The sequence below is a fragment of the Oncorhynchus tshawytscha genome, linkage group LG23 (genome assembly GCF_018296145.1).
Source record: "Oncorhynchus tshawytscha isolate Ot180627B linkage group LG23, Otsh_v2.0, whole genome shotgun sequence".
Lineage (NCBI taxonomy): Eukaryota > Metazoa > Chordata > Actinopteri > Salmoniformes > Salmonidae > Oncorhynchus > Oncorhynchus tshawytscha.
In genome coordinates, this window is record NC_056451.1 from 16,429,970 (window position 1) to 16,444,731 (window position 14,762).

At 43.5% G+C, this 14,762-nt stretch overlaps 1 protein-coding gene across 2 annotated transcripts in view; it reads right to left on the minus strand.

Moving 5' to 3' along the window:
* si:dkeyp-77h1.4 overlaps positions 1–14,729 on the minus strand; it is a 33,859-nt gene extending 19,130 nt beyond the window's left edge. Inside the window, exons 1-6 of one of the 2 annotated variants that reach the window (XM_042304729.1) lie at positions 14,558–14,729; positions 6,563–6,628; positions 4,270–4,290; positions 3,881–4,159; positions 502–622; positions 44–219 (exon numbers count right to left, since the gene is read on the minus strand). In XM_042304729.1, coding sequence (XP_042160663.1) covers positions 44–219; positions 502–622; positions 3,881–4,159; positions 4,270–4,290; positions 6,563–6,614 — 649 coding nt within the window. In that variant the 5' untranslated portion in view covers positions 6,615–6,628; positions 14,558–14,729. Of the gene's footprint in view, positions 1–43; positions 220–501; positions 623–3,880; positions 4,160–4,269; positions 4,291–6,562; positions 6,629–14,323; positions 14,463–14,557 lie in introns of those variants that run through there. The other variant, XM_042304728.1, reaches the window with a different exon arrangement.
* Positions 14,730–14,762: the final 33 nt, after the last annotated feature.

The window sequence follows — 14,762 nt, forward strand, 5'->3', positions numbered from 1 at the left end:
AGGTTGGCCACAGAAGGTAGAGGGAGGATTAAAACAAATGTACCTTTGACGTTTAGGCAGACCTTCCTCATGATCTTCAGGTTCGTGTCTCTGACGGTGTAGCTTCCCTCATCGGCGCCTGTCACGGCATTGAGGGTGATCCGGTGCTCGTTGACACTCAGGCGCCCCTGGTACCCATCTCTGGAGAGCCCTCCTCGGGTCATCAGCACCAGGGGCGGCCTGGAGGGTTAATGGAGAACCATGATAGAACTTGCTATCAAAACAGTCATGATATTGATCAGAATAACAGAATGATATAATGTAACGATAATTATCATATTGATAATGTTATCGCGATAACCATGCTACTATCATGACAGCCACAATAGTATCACAATATCACGATTCCGTGATATTATTGCAATAACCACAACATCGTGATAATCAATGTTGATGGGAGACAGTAAATCCTCCTTTGCGGAAAGCAGAGAAGTTTACATTTTGACAGAGAAACAACTGTACCTGGAGGTCAGGTTGGCCTCCACAGCACTGGGCTTATACTCCAGGGTGATGGGAGCCTCCACCCCCACCAGCTGGATGTGGTAGTTCTCCCCATACTTAATGTTCTGCTCGTTGGAACAGTCTAAAAGACAGAGAAAGGGGTGGGAGAGGCAGGGACAGTTAGATACAGAGAGCAAGAGAAGGAAATGAGGGTATAAAAGGGGAGGACAAGAGATCAGGAAACAGAGAGAGAGAAACAGAAAGGGAAGACAAAAGAATGAGAGAGAACCATGTGAGGAAAACAGAAGAGAATGACAGAGAGGAGAAGAACAAGAGAGAGAAAAGGAGGATAAAGATAGAAGAAAAACAGCAGGGATGGACGGATGGGAGGGATGAATGGACAGATGGGGTGGTTAAATAGCTACATAATTACTGCCTGGTGTATGCAACATGCTGTTAACAACACACACCTCCTCTCCACACACTGTTAACTCCATATGACGCTGTCAAGACTCCACACAGCTAGCCAGCTCCACACAGCTAGCCAGCTCCACACAGTTAACTGCATCATTTGATATCAGACAACTGCATCAACTGATATAGCATTCTGATGCACGACTGCAAAGTCAATGACATGGTATAAAACCATTAGTTGTTGCATGCAGTGTGACTGCAATATAGACAGCCTGGAACGCCAATCCATGCAGATGTCATGATGTTGGCCTGGGGGTAGGTTTATGACAGTCATAAATACCTCTTCCCCCCTTTTTCCTCTCTCTACCCTACTGATGTAACATAGAGATTCTGGGAACATCAGAAGGTGGGGGGGGGGTGAACTATATTCTGGTAATCCTACAAATTGAACATATGCGGTGGTACTTAATGAATATGATGTCAGTTCGGTTGTCATCTGAGACATTCTCATCAATGATAAGATGACATAAACTCTACAGTGGAAAGTCTACACATCAGAGTTATCGGATTCACATGGAATTGTTGTTCAATTTAAATGTTTGAATATGAAATTATTCTACTCTGGAAGGGATGAAATGTGATTTTAGCTTCTAAAATGTGAGATTTGGGTTTTCATAAGGTAGGGCTCTGCTCAATCAGTGACCCGCCTCTGTGAAGGGACATATGCTATAAAACTTTTTAAACACGCCTTTTCTCCCTCCTATATTAAGCCTTGACGACAATATAACCTCCTGTTCCGAGGATGTGAGGACGACGGTCCAATGGTTCAGATAATAACTACAGAATGAAGCCAACATCAGCGTGAGCTTTGGTTGCGAATGGTATGAACTTTGAACTCTTATTCACTACAGAAGTGATACCTCCTAGCTGTTGAGTTAGCAACAGCAGCTGCAAATGCAGGTTAGGAAGGAACAGACAGAGTATCAGAGTATCTACCACACAACGACGTTACTACAACGTATCCAATTTACCAGCAGAGACATTCTTCAAAGGACAAAGGACTCGGTTGGGCAACACGGCCTTCCATCTACCACCAACCTACCGAAGCGCAGCTCAGAGTAAATATTTATTGCATTTTCCTTTTCCAAATGGGCGGTAATTTAGAATGCATAAGATACTGTATTTACGATAGCACAGCTTCACCCTTTGTTCCTCAGTCTTCCCACTATTTCACTCAAACCCAGCCCTTTTCTTTTGTGTAACCAGCTGTCATATCTGTTCCGCCCGCCAGGGACGTTTTCCTTTATGATGTCATTTGTAATCAAGTTATGAATTAATTATGTGTATGTGTAATTCTGTGTGATTAGTTAGGTATTTAGTAAATAAATAATTAAACCCAATTTTGTATTGCTGATTCAACTTGTTAGCCAGGGTTTGTGCAGATAACCAATCATTTACAACTTTCAGATGAGACTGAATTAAGATGACGATTAATATTGACTGCTATTGATGTAAAATATTACTAGGTCTTTAAGAGTTTATTTGGAAGATAACAGCTCTATAAATATTATTTCATGGTGCCCCGACTCTCTAGTTAATTACATTTACATGATTAGCTCAATCAGGTAATATTAATTACGGAGAAATTATTTTATAGAATAGAATGTCATATCACTTAATCCGGCACAGCCAAAGACACGACACAGAGCAAAGCTCAGTCTTCTCAGCATCACCGAGTCATCATTCCTCTCTGAATGTGTCTATCTGTGTCCCCTCATTTAAGAACAAATCCTTATTTACAATGACGGCTTACCCCGGCCAAACCCGGACGACGCTGGGCCGCCCTATGGGACTTCAAATCACGGCCGGATGTGATGCAGCCTGGACTCAAACCAGGGACTGCTGTGACGACTCTTGCACTGAGATCCAGTGCCTTAGACCGCAACGCCACTTGGGAGCCCCTATATGGCCCTGGTCAAAAGTAGTGCACTGTATAGAGATTAGGGTGCCATTTGGGACACAAACTGGGTCTTCCTTATCCCATTACAGTCAGATACTTAGTGCTGTTCAGAACATTGCTGCTGCGCTAGCCAATAGGGATGTACTACACTAATACAGCAGTGCTCATGTGTAGCTGTAAAAGGCTTGGCCTGTTGACCGAACTGACAACATGATTAAATCACGAAATGAGCAGAAACAAGCTGTGTCTAGACTGAGACGGACAGATGATTTGAAGCGCACACAGACACGGTAGCAGGGCAGCATGTTTGAGAGAGAACACCAGTATCAATTTAGTCCTAACGATTCAGACTGAGTCAAGACTCCAAAACTCAATGTAAAGCGCACAGTATGTCTGCATCCCAAATGGTACTAAATGACCTATTTAGTACTTTTAACCAGGGCCCATGGGGGTGCAAACTATGGTGTCTGACGATGAAGGTCTTCCAACCGTCCAACCTTCCTCCCAGAGAGCATCTTTCCTACTTCCAACCCTCCTCCCAGAGAGCATCTTTCCTACTTCCAACCCTCCTCCCAGAGAGCATCTTTCCTACTTCCAACCCTCCTCCCAGAGAGCATCTTTCCTACTTCCAACCCTCCTCCCAGAGAGCAACTTTCCTACTTCCAACCCTCCTCCCAGAGAGCATCTTTCCTACTTCCAACCCTCCTCCCAGAGAGCAACTTTCCTACTTCCAACCTTCCTACCAGAGAGCAACTTTCCTACTTCCAACCTTCCTACCAGAGAGCAACTTTCCTACTTCCAACCTTCCTACCAGAGAGCAACTTTCTTACTTCCAACCTTCCTACCAGAGAGCAACTTTCCTACTTCCAACCTTCCTACCAGAGAGCATCTTTCCTACTTCCAACCCCCCTCCCAGAGACAACTTTCCTTCTTCCAACCCCCCTCCCAGAGACAACTTTCCTTCTTCCAACCTTCCTCCCAGAGAGCAACTTTCCTTCTTCCAACCCCCCTCCTCGGACCCCATACCTCTGACGATGAGTGTGATGCGTCGGACCTCTTCCGGCTGTTCGTTGTTCTTCACCGAGTACGTCCCCTCGTCCCCCTCGCCCACGTTCGCTAGGATCAGGTGACTGAGCTGACTGTTGAGCTTGGCACGGTTACCGACCACGGACCCACCCCGCATCAGGACCACCTCAACCCCCGCCTTGGCATTACTGGGCTGGAACAAAACCTCTGCAGCCAGGGAGGGCAGCAGCAGATGGAAGTCCTCCCCAAAGAACATGGTCTTCTGGGAGTCTTCTTTACCTGGGAGGTGGTGGGAGGGTATGTTTAACATTTCCACAGAAATGCATCACAAAGCTTAGTACTATATCATAACTAATGATGCATTGATAACAGATGGCAGGGATGCTTACCTTTCAAAGGGGCCGACAGAGCTACGGACAAAGAGAAAAGAGGTTGGTGATATTTCATATTTATGCATAGAAATGTAATTCATCAAATACAGTGCCTTGCGAAAGTATTCGGCCCCCTTGAACTTTGCGACCTTTTGCCACATTTCAGGCTTCAAACATAAAGATATAAAACTGTATATTTTTGTGAAGAATCAACAACAAGTGGGACACAATCATGAAGTGGAACGACATTTATTGGATATTTCAAACTTTATTAACAAATCAAAAACTGAAAAATTGGGCGTGCAAAATTATTCAGCCCCCTTAAGTTAATACTTTGTAGCACCACCTTTTGCTGCGATTACAGCTGTAAGTCGCTTGGGGTATGTCTATCAGTTTTGCACATGGAGAGACAGAAATTTTTTCCCATTCCTCCTTGCAAAACAGCTCGAGCTCAGTGAGGTTGGATGGAGAGCATTTGTGAACAGCAGTTTTCAGTTCTTTCCACAGATTCTCGATTGGATTCAGGTCTGGACTTTGACTTGGCCATTCTAACACCTGGATATGTTTATTTTTGAACCATTTCGTTGTAGATTTTGCTTTATGTTTTGGATCATTGTCTTGTTGGAAGACACATCTCCGGGTTTTCTTCCAGAATGGTCCTGTATTTGGCTCCATCCATCTTCCCATCAATTTTAACCATCTTCCCTGTCCCTGCTGAAGAAAAGCAGGCCCAAACCATGATGCTGCCACCACCATGTTTGACAGTGGGGATGGTGTGTTCAGGGTGATGAGCTGTGTTGCGTTTACGCCAAACATAACGTTTTGCATTGTTGCCAAAAAGTTCCATTTTGGTTTCATCTGACCAGAGCACCTTCTTCCACATGTTTGGTGTGTCTCCCAGGTGGCTTGTGGCAAACTTTAAACAACACTTTTTATGGATATCTTTAAGAAATGGCTTTCTTCTTGCCACTCTTCCATAAAGGCCAGATTTGTGCAATATACGACTGATTGTTGTCCTATGGACAGAGTCTCCCACCTCAGCTGTAGATCTCTGCAGTTCATCCAGAGTGATCATGGGCCTCTTGGCTGCATCTCTGATCAGTCTTCTCCTTGTATGAGCTGAAAGTTTAGAGGGACGGCCAGGTCTTGGTAGATTTGCAGTGGTCTGATACTCCTTCCATTTCAATATTATCGCTTGCACAGTGCTCCTTGGGATGTTTAAAGCTTGGGAAATCTTTTTGTATCCAAATCCGGCTTTAAACTTCTTCACAACAGTATCTCGGACCTGCCTGGTGTGTTCCTTGTTCTTCATGATGCTCTCTGCACTTTTAACGGACCTCTGAGACTATCACAGTGCAGGTGCATTTATACGGAGACTTGATTACACACAGGTGGATTGTATTTATCATCATTAGTCATTTAGGTCAACATTAGATCATTCAGAGATCCTCACTGAACTTCTGGAGAGAGTTTGCTGCACTGAAAGTAAAGGGGCTGAATAATTTTGCACGCCCAATTTTTCAGTTTTTGATTTGTTAAAAAAGTTTGAAATATCCAATAAATGTTGTTCCACTTCATGATTGTGTCCCACTTGTTGTTGATTCTTCACAAATAAATACAGTTTTATATCTTTATGTTTGAAGCCTGAAATGTGGCAAAAGGTCGCAAAGTTCAAGGGGGCCGAATACTTTCGCAAGGCACTGTATGTTAGATATATGACCGATAACTATACACACACACACTGATCTGGACACACACACTACTCTGGACACACACACACACTTATCTGGACACACACACACTGTTCTGGACACACACACACTTATCTGGACACACACACACTACTCTGGACACACACACTACTCTGGACACACACACTTATCTGGACACACACACTTATCTGGACACACTTATCTGGACACACACACTACTCTGGACACACACACTGATCTGGACACACACTACTCTGGACACACACACTGTTCTGGACACACACACACTGATCTGGACACACACACTACTCTGGACACACACTACTCTGGACACACACACACTACACACACTACTCTGGACACACACACTACTCTGGAACACACACTACTCTGGAAACACACACTACTCTGGACACACACTACTCTGGACACACACACACTACTCTGGACACACACTACTCTGGACACACACACTACTCTGGAAACACACACTACTCTGGAAACACACACTACTCTGGAAACACACACTACTCTGGACACACACACTACTCTGGACACACACACTGTTCTGAACACACAGTACTCTGGACACGACGTACCTGAGCAGAGCAGCAAGCTCAGCATCACCACACTGACTGTCTTCATCTTCATCAGATCTCCTGGCTCTGGAAAGAAGGAGAGATGAAGGGAAGATAAGATAAAGGAAAGAGTACAAACAAAAATGGTGTTTGATAAGTGGCACATTAAAAGAGAATGCCACTCCATCTCTCTCTGTCACCTTTACATCCTCTTCTCCTCCCTCAGTTGTTCTTTCTGTTTCTCCATCTGATTGTGTTTGTCTGGGTGTAGGTGAGGGAGGTGCTCCCTTAGCTAATTCATAGATAATGATAGAATGTTGTGGTGGTGACATCATCTCATGGTGACATCATCGCATGAAGTGGAGCCGAGAGGATGTCCTTTGGATCACTTAGCTTGTCTGACTTCACCAGAGGAGTGAATGCAGTGTGTGTGTGTGTGTGTGTGTGTGTGTGTGTGTGTGTGTGTGTGTGTGTGTGTGTGTGTGTGTGTGTGTGTGTGTGTGTGTGTGTGTGTGTGTGTGTGTGTTCCTCTGATATCTTCGAAAAAATACATCTTTCCCCCCTTCCATCATGAACACAATCCACCAAACCAGTAAATGGTTCCCAATTCAATTGTTGATTTACACTACCAAGCTGCAAGCAAGTGGGGCTTTAAGATTGAAATATACATGAACTTATTGCAACAACAACCTATTCTTGTAATGGTCATCGTCTGATGAGGAAGAATCAGGCCAAAGCGCAGCAAATGTTCATGATTTTATTAAACTGAACACTAGAACAAAATAACAGCGTGAATAACCGAAACGGTCCTGTCAGGTGCAGAACACTAAACAGAAAACCACTACCCACAAAACACACAGGTGGGAAAAAGCTGCCTAAGTATGATTCTCAATCAGGGACAACGATATACAGCTGCCTCTGATTGAGAACCACTCCCGGCCAAACACAAAGAAATAGAAAACATAGAAATAAAGAAACTAGAATGCCCACCCTAGTCACACCCTGGCCTAACCAAAATAGAGAATAAAAGCCTCTCTATGGCCAGGGCGTGACAATTCTTTTTCATAATCCCTACCCTTTAAAGGCACATTGGAGCTTGTTTGAGTTATTAAACTAGGGGTCTATTCATTAGTGCTCACCGTAGCAAAATGTTTTGCAAAGAAAAGGAGTGTTTCTTATTGGACAAGTTCAGGTTAGTCCTACCCGTTTTGGCCTGTTTGAGTCTGTTTGGTTCCTGGATAATCCACCCAAGGACGCCATAGGCTCCCACTGGATCCCAGACAGGGATTGGTATATTGATTAGGTGTCAGTGAACATGCCTGAATTAAAACAGCCTTCGAATAATGAATGGTAATTGGGATCTGGGTAATTGCTTGGCTGGGTTTCAAACAGAGATCCACCCTTTCCTTCCTCAGGACCTTGAGAAGAGGGAAATGTGTTTGTGTACTTGTCTGTATGCTCACATGCGCGCGTGTGTGTGTGTGTGTGTGTGTGTGTGTGTGTGTGTGTGTGTGTGTGTCTCAAAATGTGCTGAGTCTGGGAGAATTCTGATGAATTAGAGCATTGAGAGCGTTATGATGATCTGAGCAGCCTCTGGGTGAGGTGTGACTACAGATGAGAGACATCAAGGGAAGAACTAGTCAGGGCTTTTCTGTCCTGTCCTCTTCATTCATACCGACTAGAGGGTTTGACAGACAAGGGAATTTAAAACCTGAATATATAGATGATCTTAATTTCAGCCAGTTTTCTACAGCTGGAAAATAATCCTGCAGCAACATGAAATGTGAATTATTTTGTGGATTAAAATGAATGGACATTTGTGTAGGGGTTGATACATTTTTCGAAAGAGAAAATCAAGTCTGAAATTTCAAAGTGGAAATTACAAACTTCAGAATCCCTTTTAAACCTCAAATACACGACACATTTGAAATGTCCTGCATAGAAGGAAAGTTATCATGCAACAGGGTGATCAAATGAAGATCCTACATCTGTAGTGGTAGATTTACCTAGTTCCCCTGAGTACAGGCCTGTAGCTGTATTTATTCACAGGCCTGCGTTCAGGACGTAAGTTTTAGAGTGCTTTGCAACACCTTTTGGACAGCTGCTCTTTCTACTCTGTAGGGCATGCCGTTGAGGTGCTGAGATTAAGCAGCAAAGCGTTCACCCTCCCAGCAACCATTCTGCCACAGGATGCTTAATCAGGAGTGCAAACACTGTAAGACACTGCAATTCTGAATGATAGAGATGAAAGGAGATAGCAGGCCTGAACTGTTGGTTGTGTGTGTGTGTGTGTGTGTGTGTGTGTGTGTGTGTGTGTGTGTGTGTGTGTGTGTGTGTGTGTGTGTGTGTGTGTGTGTGTAAGAGAGAGAGAGAGAGAGAGAGAGAATGAGAGAGAGAGACAGAGAGAGAGAGAGAGAGAGAGAGAGAGAGAGAGAGACAGAGAGAGAGAGAGAGAGAGAGAGAGAGAGAGAGAGAGAGAGAGAGAGAGAGAGAATGTGTGTACAATGCAGGAAGCATTAAGCCATCTGCAGAGACCTGATCTGTTGGCAGGGGCAGAAAACCTGCTGCTCTCATTTGTTAATGAGGACAATTAGCATGTGATATGTCATAATTCCACAACCACCATCTATCTCTCTCTGCTACAAGACACTCTTATCCAATCTTCTCCTCTCTCTGTTTCTCTCTCTCTCCCAGCCTCTTACACCCTGCACTGGGCATAGAGCCGAGCCACTCTCATAGCCTGAAAGCACAGTCATTTGATTACATCTGAACCAAAAGACAGGACACAGCGGAGCCCCAGAGGAGAGGGTCCCTCAGACAACACCAGCAACAACCACACATCAGTTGTGACCCCTTGGTACAGCCATGTTCTGTCTGTATAGGCTGATTCGGCCTGGGACATGACGTTGGGAACGTTGGGAACACCTTGCTGTGTTCTTATTACTGAAGAATTACATGGTAATAAGAACATGTCTTTTCTTAAAACTGCATTGTTGGTTAAGGGCTTGTAAGTAAATATTTCACTGTAAGGTCTACACCTGTTGTATTCAGCATTTCACTGTTGTATTTGGTGCATGTGACAAATCAAATTGGATTTGATGTTACATCATAATGTGTGAAACATGTTCATATCTTTGTGTTACTACAGCACATAAGGGGAATTATCTGCACTGTTGTTTTTAGAGGACCTGTGAAGCAGATAATCCAAGATCTTCTACTCCATTTAAGGAGGAAAAAAATGTTTTTCGAATCGTTTGGGGCCAGAAACCTTACAAAAAAACCAAAAGAAATCACACGTGAAAGGAACATGTGATAAAACATGTGGTTTATGGACACGTGTGAACACAGGTATAAAGGAATCACGTGAAAGGAACATGTGATAAAACGTGGTTTATGGACACGTGTGAACACAGGTATAAAGGAATCACGTGAAAGGAACATGTGATAAAACATGTGGTTTATGGACACGTGTGAACACAGGTATAAAGGAATCACGTGAAAGGAACATGTGATAAAACATGTGGTTTATGGACACGTGTGAACACAGGTATAAAGGAATCACGTGAAAGGAACATGTGATAAAACATGTGGTTTATGGACACGTGTGAACACAGGTATAAAGGAATCACGTGAAAGGAACGTGTGATAAAACATGTGGTTTATGGACACACAGGTGTAAAGGAACACAGGTATAAAGGAATCACGTGAAAGGAACGTGTGATAAAACATGTGGTTTATGGACACGTGTGAACACAGGTATAAAGGAATCACGTGAAAGGAACGTGTGATAAAACATGTGGTTTATGGACACGTGTGAACACAGGTATAAAGGAATCACGTGAAAGGAACGTGTGATAAAACATGTGGTTTATGGACACGTGTGAACACAGGTATAAAGGAATCACGTGAAAGGAACGTGTGATAAAACATGTGGTTTATGGACACGTGTGAACACAGGTATAAAGGAATCACGTGAAAGGAACATGTGATAAAACACGTGGTTTAGGAATCACGTGAAAGGTGTCACATGTCAAATAAAAACATTCACATGAGTCAAACATGTAGTTTTCAAACACCTGTGACATTTCACATACATTTTTTACATGTTGACTAATCAAAACGCAGACATGCGAGTCAGACGTGGTTTTAGGACAAATTTGACATGTTTTTCTGTAAAGGAAACAACACCCTGGTGCTCGCCTCACTGGGTTTACAGTGACACACACACACACACACACACACACACACACACACACACACACACACAAAAACATGCCTCCTCTCCTTTGGGCTTTTAACCATGGGCTGCCGGACTGGACCATCTGCTATCCTTCACTCCCTCCCTCCCTCTTTTCCTCACTTCATCTTTCTGTCACCTATTCACCTAGACTGCTCTATCTGTCACTCTCTCTTCCTTCCTCAGTCCCTCTCTATCTGTCATGTATTTAAATCTCTTTTTACAGCCACCCTCTTTATTTTATTTTCCTGCCTCCCTCTTTCTCTCTGTTTCTTCCCACATCTCTTATCCTCTTTCCTTCCCTGCATCATCTTCTCATCGATCTTCCAATTTGTCCCTTTCTCTCTTTTTTTCTGTCTGACTCAGCTGTTACTTTCTCTCCTCTCCTGCTTTCTGTCCTTCTATCTTTTCTCATTCTATTTCCTGTTCTGCCTCATGCCACTCTCTCTCTATCCCTCTCGTATCTCTCCTTATTTCTCATTCTATTTCCTGTTCTGCCTCATGCCACTCTCTCTCTATCCCTCTCTTCTCTCTCTTTATTCCTCATTCTATTTCCTGTTCTGCCTCATGCCACTCTCTCTCTATCCCTCTCTTCTCTCTCTTATTCCTCATTCTATTTCCTGTTCTGCCTCATGCCACTCTCTCTCTATCCCTCTCTTCTCTCTCTCTATTCCTCATTCTATTTCCTGTTCTGCCTCATGCCACTCTCTCTATCCCTCTCGTCTCTCTCCTTATTTCTCATTCTATTTCCTGTTCTGCCTCATGCCACTCTCTCTCTATCCCTCTCTTCTCTCTCTTTATTCCTCATTCTATTTCCTGTTCTGCCTCATGCCACTCTCTCTATCCCTCTCGTCTCTCTCTTTATTTCCCATTCTATTTCTGCTATGCCTCCTCTGTCCTTCCCTCTCTTTCTACTTTTCTCCCCTTCTCTCCCTCCCTCTCTTTCTCTTCCTCTCTCTCTCTTTCTCCTCTCATGCCCCCTTTCACCCTCTCCTTCTTCTTATCTTATATAATCTCAGCTCCAGCAGCATCCCACTCTGAACTCAAAGACTGTGTCTGTCTTCATCTGCAATGTGGGATTTGTCCCAAATGGCACCCTATTCACTATGTAGTCCACTACTTTTGACCAGGGTCCATACAGCTCTGATCAAAAGTAGGGCACCATATAGGGAATAGGGTGCCATTTTGGGACGCAAACTCTAAGTCTCTGGTCACTGAGAAGGGAGAGAGGAGGAGGTATAGACAGGCCTTTGTTGAGCTCCTTTAAAGAGGCGGAAAAGCCTTCAATGGCTGCAGATGCATGAACCCCACAAAGATGTCTCTGTCTGTCCTTCATTCCTTCACATCGTTTCCTTCATTCTCCTTGGCTTACATAACCCCAGCGGTCGGTGAATCTATCCCCTAATACTTCTGTCACTGTAGTGAAGGCTAAGCATCCAGTCAGGCTGCAAGGAAATGCACACCCCAAACACACACACATTATATACAATACAACACACACACACTTGTCCATAAATCCCGTAGGCGCAAACACACATGACCAATATTCACTTCCTCTCTCCCTCTTTCCCTCCTCTCCTCCCTCATCAGAAAATACAATGTTAAATCATGAAGTGTCAGAAAAGCAAAAGGTATCACAGAACAGTACACAGGCTGAATGTTTACTTTAGGTGGTTTACTGGAGGTCATGGGTTTCTGGTTAGTTAAAATGACAATGGGTGCATCTCAATAGTCCTAAGTTCCCCTCCTTGTCTCCTTTCCTTCATCTGCTCTGATGAGTGTAAAACTACTTGATAGGTGAAAGCAGATTCCCAAAAATACCCATCAACCATATTGCTTTTATCCATCCTGCGGCAAGGAGACAGAGTAAAGAAAGGAGACAAGGGGAAGAAGCCACTTTAGACTGTAGAGATGCAGCCCTGGGCTGCCTGCCTGGAAGTGTTGTGTAAATCAACATGGATGATGGATGAGGTCTCATATCACACAGACATAGACTGACACTTCATTTATCCACCGCCTTCCCTTCTTTAAGTACTCTAAAAAATATTATCTCTATCTCTCTCTCTGTCTAGGTCCATGTCTCGATCTCACTCTATTTCTCTTTCTCCCCCTCTCTCTGTGTAGTTCTCTCTATCTCTCTTTCTCTCAATCGCTCTCTGTCTTTCTCTCTCTCTGTATTTCTCTATCTCTCAGCCCCCCTCTCAGTTTCTCCCTCTCAGTCTCTCACTCTCTCTTATATATGAAAGGAGTGGACAGGTTTCCACCATATTGCATTCACCTGTCAGATCTTGTCAGAGCAGAGGTCATGAGGGGGTGCTACAGTAAATGTCCTTATCCTCAACTCATCATTGTCTTTCAAGTGAGGACATAGAAAGAGAACTCACAGATGAGATGTAGCTTCATCATTTCCTAATTGTGACAGTTGAAAATAGGCCATTACAGGCACTAGCAATACATCAATCAGCATCACTTCCAGTTTACAGTCTTTCAATAAAAATATATATGTGCCAAATTAGAAAAAACAAATAGGTGTGTAAGGTGTTTCTATCTTAACCAGAACATATTAAAAGAATGGCCAACCAACAGTAACAAGACATGGGAATATTCCCACATCTTTTAATTAAAGCCTCTTTGTACAAGACAAACACGTGTTCATAAAATCCCAACAGATAAACCTCAGAAGATAAAAAGGCTTGAATAGCAGTGAGATACAGGCCAAGGCCATCCCTGAACAGCGATCGGGTGATGACTGATGACCAGCAGCGCACACTGTACTATACTATACTGCCATGTACCTGAACTGTTGGCAAATGTAACATGCAGGCAGCGCAGACTCAGGCCACCATATGTCATCAACATATAAGCGGCGGGGGCGACACTGCACAGCACCGGAGTCAGCAGCGCGCCGGTACAGGCTGCAGGAGCACATCGTTCAATTTGTAATGGATGGATGCTTTAAAAATAAAGGATTCAGTATAGGCTAAACCATTTAATAATAAAAAATAGTCCTTCATATTAAGATATACTGATTAGAGACAGGATCCGTAGACCACTCATTTACATTGATTAGATGTGGATTATGCATGAATAATCTTACAGGACCAAATTGAGTCATACAATGAATCTCTACATGAATTAACAGGTACTGCGAATTAAGGCGACATATTGCATTCCATGATGGGAATATTCAAGGATATTTCAAATAACATATTTGATATTGCATATCACTGTTAGGCTACATTGTTTCAGAGATTTTTTCTTATCATAGGCTATGGCTCAAATTCTGAAGCAATGTCTTACATTAGGCTATAGGCCTAATCTAAATGGTCATAAATAGGGACAGGCATTGGACCGGCACAAGCCTATCCAACCTGTGTAGCCTAATGATTGCACACCTTGTGTGGCATTCTGTAGAGCAGACTGGGTAATTAGCATGGTAATGCATTATTGAATGCGTGTCCCATCATACCACCATCCCGATGAAGCGCATAGTCTGTTTAATCGCTCCTCCCAATAAACGTGAAACCTAATCACAATTGTTTTACCTTTCATCTTCTCCGGAACAAGCACGCCCTGTTTTCATCAAATAAAGCTCTTATCGGATAATTATCGTCTATAACCTAACATCTCAATATGCAGGAAAGCCAACAGACACCCTCACGAGCATCTCACCAAAAACTGCAGAATTTAACCCGTCACGCACCAGGCGGCGAATTTATTTGAAGAATCTCATCACATCCACCACACGTAAGAAATAATTATCCCCTTAGCTCACTCACCTTTAAATTCACACTATCTCCTCCGTATTGACAGAGTAGGCAACGTTATAACGGGATTGCAGGAGAAATATGTTGCCTAACCTATTGATGCATGTATTTCTCTCCCTTCTTGGCGTCACCCTCCCTCTCAACCTCGCCCCCCAAGAGCAGCACTTGACGACTGGGGCTGAACATTTGAAGATGCTCAGAATATGTCGGTTTTTGC